Consider the following 7,420-nt stretch of genomic DNA (forward strand, 5'->3'; position numbering starts at 1 on the left):
TGATTCTGTAACAGGTTAGATCTGAAGCTAAATGATTTATGGTAAAATATAAAATGTTTATACCTACAAGCCAACTGTTTGACAGTATGTCTGGAAACTGAAATCATCATAGAAGAGTGAAAATGTTGGAATAAATATTGTTGGGAATCTTACTGTTATGAGGTATTCAGTGTGCCAGAAAGATTCATATCTACATGTCATGATTGCTGGTTATGGACTGATAATTGGGCAATTTAAGAAACTAATTTTCTGCAAATACCAATTGGAATTGAAGATCCCATCACATCAATTTTGAAAGAGCAGCTATCTGAATAAGTTGGGAAAATGGGTCCAGTACATTAAATTTTTAAATTGATAAAGTTAGACCATATTTCTCATATCTGTCAGTGGTAGTATGAGTTGAAGACATGTATGATAATTGAAGATTAATCATTGGTAAAATCTATAAAAGGAAAATATTCAATCAAAATTATTGTGTGAAAGCAAACACCAAGAGATCATACAAACAGATTGTTGATGAAATATTTTCAAGACTGGTATTAGAAAGGCATCTCTATGCAAGGGTTCTGCAATCTATGTCTGATACAGTCAGGCTTAAACACATGACCACCACAGAAGGGAAGATATTCTGTTAAGACTTACACATCTTTGATGTATGTTATTTATTAATCAATTCATTTGAATAATATCCATGCTCAATACAATTATAAAATCTAGGTTAGAAGGGATAGATAGATATACAATATGGGAAAGGCTTGTATAAATCCAGCCAACAGGTTATTCCAAGATGGGTAAGGATCAGTGTCCCTCTTGCTGTCTTGAGGTTTGCCAATGTTACATCCCAATTTTTGACCTAATTTAAAATATAGCCGTTGAGGTTCACGTGAAGTCAGTTGACAGTTAAATTGGTTATAATCCTGTGAAATGATAAGATGGTTAGTTGTTATCATTATTTATCACGAATTCATGAAATTGAATGGGCGGTTAGTTGTTATGATTATTTATAACTTGTTATGATAATATGATTTAATTATAGAGAATTTCCTTGTAGGAAACACGTCGAAGGGGTGGAAGCATTGTCAGAAAAGAATTAGACACTGGAGCATCATCATCACTGGGCAAATGGGTTGAGGACCTAGTGACTTGAAAACAAGATACATTTGTGGACCCACATGAGCTATTTAAATAAATAATTTGAGAAACATAAATAATTGAGTTAAAATATAAATCGTACTTCAAAGGATTTAATATGATCTTTTACGCTAATATTATAATAGATATATCTATATACGTACATATAGATATAAAAATGAAATGGCACCATTATATTATAATAATTTAATAAGTGATGTGGCCCTATTTATATACTTACATGCACATATACAAATATATATTATAATAACATTTGAAAATCTTAATCTTTCCTATTCTTTCCAACTTTCTTTTTTATTTATTTATTCTTTCCTCTCTCTCCATAATTGATTTAATATTTGGAATCCGAATGGTTTTTAAATCCTTTACTGAAGGAAGTCAAGAAGCACGACTAGTCTTTTTAATATTCCCATTTCCTTACCATATTTTTGTTACCATATTTTCTGCCACCATTCCCAAATTCCTTTTGCAATAAGCCGAGTTCCAAAGTTCATAGTAATTTTCATACATCCGCTAGCACCTTGAGATTTCCGAATTAAACCCTGGTCGGTTTGTGGGTTGCAATTGAGCCGAGCAAGACTTTCGGCTAGATTGCCGAGTTCAAAGGGTGCTGGACATAAGCCAAGTTGCTGCAAACTTTATACATATAAGGTCATGAAGTATTCCCTTCGATTTATTCTTTTCTTTGTTTGAATGTAAGTTCCACTGCTGCTGGCTAAGTATACAAGTCCATTTATATCTTAAGATAGTGATCATCATAGGTAGCATGCTGACAGTCTCTTGCGATTTATATGGAATTTCCCTTTTATTTTCTTTATTTCTCTTTGTATCCTGAACCAACATCAAAGAAGTTGAGTGGTGACTTTGATTTAAGAATCTCATAACGTGTAAGAACCATCATGAATAATAATGATATCATTAGCAAAGTTTTATGTTGTCACAAACCATGAGAAGCTATAAGAGTAGTACGCTCATCCAATGCACCTGGGAATCACCGACAATAAAGCCACAATGGTGAAGAGGTGAAAAAGGGGTAGAGAGCTCATAAATTCTAATGCACTTGGGATTCACCGGCTGATAGCCATGAAATGGTGAAGAGGTGGAATAAATCTGCAAGAATGCACAAGAGAAATCAGATATGATTAACTTAATTAATTAAACAATAAGTTCTGCAATCTTTAAGAATATTTTTATCAAATCACAAATTGTGATAAAACATATATGTTATTCATGAATTTGTTGGGAATCAACAGACAGAGCCGATTGCTCTGAGATTCGAGCACCTAGGATTCACCGGCTGTATAGTCATGGGAAAGGGTGAAGAGGTGAGATGGAGTCTGCAATGACTTAGAAAATAAAAGTCAGATATGATACATTAAATCTAGAATAATATCATTTAATAACTCATGCATGAACATGTTTATCCTCCTGTTGTCAAGTAGAATGGTGTGTTTAAATACTAAGATGCTCAGTAGATGACAATGTTCCAAGTCCAATTCTGGGTAGGGAGGGCCTTTTTCGTTAGAGATTGTGTGGGGAATAAGTTAAGGTCCAAGGTTGGGTGGTTAAGCCCCTGACAATGTTTCACCTCTCCCCAAGTTGTCGGACGTACAACAGACAGATAAGCTATACATTCAATTGGTTTTTGGAGATAAGTATTTTACTTTTATGATGTATATGCAAGATGAAGGTATATCATTGTTATAGTTATTTTAGATTTAGTTGCGAGAGAAAGATTTATCTGATCAATCTTTTGTTTATATGAATAATAAATATGAGCATATCTTCTAATCTTATGTTATTGCCACAATTAAGCAATTGGAAGGAAATGAATGATATAGTGGTATTTGAAACCCTAATTGATTTAGTGGTATCTGAAGTCCGAAATGATACAATGATATCTGAAGCCCTAAATGATACAGCAGCATCTGAAGCTCTAATTGATTCAGTGGTATCTGAAGCCCTAAATGATCCAGTGGTAATTGAAGCCTTAAGTGATGCAGTGGTATGTGATGCCCTAAATGATCCAATGGTAATAGATGCCCTAATGGATACAGTGGTATGTGATGCCCTAATTTTATATAGTGGTAATTGTCATTTGATTTCGACATAGTGGTATTGGATGGTAGTTGTTATTTGATATTATTATAGTGGTATTTGTGGACTAGCCTGGGTGGTTGCAGAAGCATCCCTATATTGATTTTAGTCTTGAATTTCGTGGTATGTAGATTTTAATTTCCATAGAAAATTCATTTATGGTATTTCAATTTTTAGCTAAGAAATTTTGTTTAACTAACTTTAATCGTCAATCTCTTTCATATGAACAATACTGATTTAACTGTCTTCCTATGAATGTGAAGTAATAACTGTATTTCTTTGAGTATGCTAGTTGTTAATTAAGACCAGGGTAAAGTGGATGTTACAACCAAGATGGGATCAAGTTGCCTTGAGGTCATACCAAGATGGGATTGTGGGCTTGGATCCATAGAAATCTTGAGGAAGATTGTTGAGTTTGGTGTAGAAGCGACCTATTGCATCTTAGCCTTCCTTCTAGACTAGAGTCATAATAGAATAATATGACCTTTCTAATTCATTTATAGTTTATTACCTACCTAAAAAGGTAGCCTCAAGAGAGAACAAAGGTCTATTTAGGCTAATGCAACCGATCGGTTATTCCAAGATGAGTAGGATCAGCATCCCTATAGCAGCTTTGAGGTTTGACCAAGATGGGTTCATGTTGCCTTGAGGTCATTCCAAGATGGGATTGTGGGCTTGGATCCATAGAAACCTTGAGGAAGACTGTTTAGTTTGGTGCCTAAGCAATCTATTTACATCCCAAGTGTTCTTCTTGACTGAAGAATGATAATAAGTGCAAAACAAAACAAGCATCTCCCTAAGTAAGCCACCTCATGCGGAAGTATGGGATTAGTTTGGAATAAATTATCTTGACTCACATTTTTTTGAAGCTATATATACATGTACTAATGATCACTTTTGGTTGAAGGATTCTATTGAAAAAGTAAATTTTCTTCTTAACTCTAGTGAACTATAAAGCATTAATCAAGAATGCATGTATTAATAATTATGTGTTTACATCATTTCTGCTCCTTGTTTTCATGCATTCATGTGTCTGCTTTGCGTTTTCATGCGTCTTCTTCATGTCTTGATGCATTCATATGTATGCTCAGTGTATGCTTTGTGTTTTCATGCATTATGATGTATATTAAATCTTCGTGCATCCAATTATTTACTCCGTATGATGGTTCTACAAAAAGGGTCATGTATAAATGACTTGCTTGAGGATAAGCAAAATCTAAGAGCGGAGGACTGTGATATGCCCGCCAATATTAGTACCATATAATATAGATAAATTATAGAATAATATAATAATGATTTATTATAATCCTATTATAATATTGCATAATATATTACTTTTGAAATATGAGAATTTAAATATTATTATTAATAATATATAAAGTAAATATACTATGCAATAGTATTAAAATAATATTATTAATATTAATAATAATAAAATATTAATATGAAATATATTTTATATTATTATTAACATAATATATATTATAGGCCAGAGCCTACAACACAACAGTAATTTGTGAGCCTTTTATGTGGGAGGTCTTGGGTTTGAATTCGCTTAACACATAAAAAAATAAATAAATTATAATAAATAACAATAATTAATCTAGGCTTAGACCGTTTACCGATCAAAAGAAAAAAAGAAAAGAAAAAACATAATATATATTATGTTATATGTATAATTAATATAATTGATATAATTAAATCATTAATACAATATAATATTTATGAAAAGACATTACTATTAATAAAAACTATATATACAGAGTTTTAACATTGAGAGTTCATGATTCAGAAATTCAGAAATACGAAGAATTTATGAATTAGGTCTGCAAGTAACTTAATGTGAAATATTTGACTTAAGTCCCAATAGGGGACATTACAAATTTGGATAAATTTCTCCACACCAACCTCTTGGATCATCTGCACCAACTCAATGCACAAGTCTTAGCATTCTGGACTTCGTGTGACGCACGTACAACCTTCAAGAACACCAATGTGTCATTCAAGACCATTAAAGTTTTTACAGGTGTCGTATTCTTGCCATTTGAAAAAATATTGCAGCCATATTTGTGCCACAATGAAATACTTGGAAGTTGGATAAATCCATTTACCAACCTTTCACAGTATGGAGTGTTAGCCACTTTAAATGGTGTATTATGGTAATACCAAAAATATTTGACCCTGCCATTGCAACCTCATGGTTCAAAGCAGTAGCTTCAAGCAAATTTTATGCCCTAAAAAAATGGACAAAGAATGTAGATGGAGAATGAGTAAAAATAATTCCCAGATTATTCAGGGTTGGTCATGGAATTCATCGTTGATGGCACTGCTTTTCCTTGTCATCTCAGTTTTCTTTTAGTCCTAACTGGAAAATAGGGCATTGATTTTTCACCTTTTTTTTCCGGCACTGAAAGTCAAATTGAAATCCCAGCCAGCAATTTGAGTGAGGTGATGGTTTAATCTATTCTTAACTTCTCTCTCACTCAGCCCACAAAATATGTAGGTCACTATGTCTTTGGCCTCACCTGGTATGGCATACTAACATGCATGTCCTTCCCATGATTCTCTTTCATTCCACTTGTTGATTTTATGGACATTAAGAAAATATAAATTTCAGCAGGGTTTTCCTTCATAGGACAACAAATTTAAGAAAAGAAAAGAACAGAAAATAACATTAGAAAAATCACAAAAATCAAACATAACAGTGGTTGGTAAAAAATTAGAGTGTTTTAGCAGCATATTAGCATGGAAAACTTTTATATAGAAGAATTTGAAAAAGTAAATACCTTGTGAGTACACTCAATTTATTGGTTCAATATTCGAACTGGATCACTCAATACTCACTTAGCCCTGCTGAGGTTTCGCAAAAATAAGGAAAACATAAATAAATTGGGTTTTAAAACCCCGTCTTTTTCACACTGCTGAGACTGGATTCAAAATTTGTGTGTCTATGTGTAGGAACTTTTGTGAGTCTGCGGTCTAAATAATGTGTCTGTAGGCTGAACCTGTTAGCCTGTACTTACAAGAATAACTTGCGAGTTTGTCTCAGTTAAGCAAGAATTCACTGAACTTTCTAACCATGCTTCAATCAAAGAAGTCTGAAGAGTAGCTCTTTTTGTGGTCAGTATCTGAATAAGTGCTATAGTAATTAGTTGACATTTTTGAGATCTATTTGATTGCAGGTAGCTAGTGTAACCTTTGACCTATTTATTTTGCTGGCGGTGGCATCATATTTGAGTGTTCTTTTCATTTTCCTGGTTGTTACAACAAGGGTAAGTTTTGAAATTTGACTTTTTCATCTGGCTAATCATGTCTTTTGTGAAGCTTACACCTGTTGATGGATTGCTAAATTTTCCTATTATCTTGGATTCCTGAAACAGGGTTTGGATGATCTGATCAGTATTTTTCGTCGTCCTCCTTCACGTAAGCCAAAGGCAGCATGATATTTCTTGTCCCCGCTACTTACCTTTCTCAGTTGCATAGAAGATTCTTGTTATTTTTCTGCAACGTTTCATAGGGGTAGAGAGCTCAGATTATGGATCTTTGTTTTAGGTCAAAAAGCCATCTTTTGCACTGGCTTTTTCATGTATTTGTCGGTCCATTTTTAACGGCACATAATTGTTAGGTTTATTTCTTATCTGTCCTTTGAAGTTTGTATTAATCTTTCGGTTTTAGTATATTTATTCCCTTTTTGGTAACCATAAGATTTGCAGTTCAAAACTGCAAATTAATTGATTTGCTGTATCATTAATGGGTTAAGAGTGTACCATTTCTCGGATGAAGGACATTCATATTTAAAATTTGAAGGAAGACCAATTTTTTCTCTTTGCATGTTGGAACTAGTAATATTTTTGACATTAAATGTTTGTACCTTCAATCAAATGGAAGATAAATGACAAAGACATAGCTGGCCATGTTATTGCATCATAAATTTAATAATTGAGCAGTTTGCCCATCCGAAGGAAAAATTCAGATTTCTTTTGTTGAAATTGCATGCTTGGTATAGTATTGAGGAGTGGGGAATTCACTTATGTTATTGTGTTGGGAAAATGATGACAGCAGGGTGAAATTGGAAAAAAATTTGTTGTCTGGGCATGTTAATTTTGTTCATGCCCATTCAATAGAATGTATGATCGATAAAACACATGCTAACATATCTGAGCTAAATATA

The 7,420-nt window shown here is 33.1% G+C and overlaps 1 protein-coding gene across 1 annotated transcript in view; it reads left to right on the forward strand.

The window, feature by feature from the left end:
* The window catches only part of LOC149531335 (M28 Zn-peptidase nicastrin), an 83,855-nt gene extending 76,775 nt beyond the window's left edge, over positions 1-7,080 (forward strand). Inside the window, exons 13-14 of the mRNA XM_089811539.1 lie at positions 6,432-6,521; positions 6,630-7,080. Coding sequence (XP_089667665.1) covers positions 6,432-6,521; positions 6,630-6,692 — 153 coding nt within the window. The 3' untranslated portion in view covers positions 6,693-7,080. The remainder of the gene's footprint in view (positions 1-6,431; positions 6,522-6,629) is intronic.
* Positions 7,081-7,420: the final 340 nt, after the last annotated feature.

The sequence above is a fragment of the Cupressus sempervirens genome, chromosome 11 (genome assembly GCF_028749045.1).
Source record: "Cupressus sempervirens isolate cs-2001-9-10 chromosome 11, ASM2874904v1, whole genome shotgun sequence".
Lineage (NCBI taxonomy): Eukaryota > Viridiplantae > Streptophyta > Pinopsida > Cupressales > Cupressaceae > Cupressus > Cupressus sempervirens.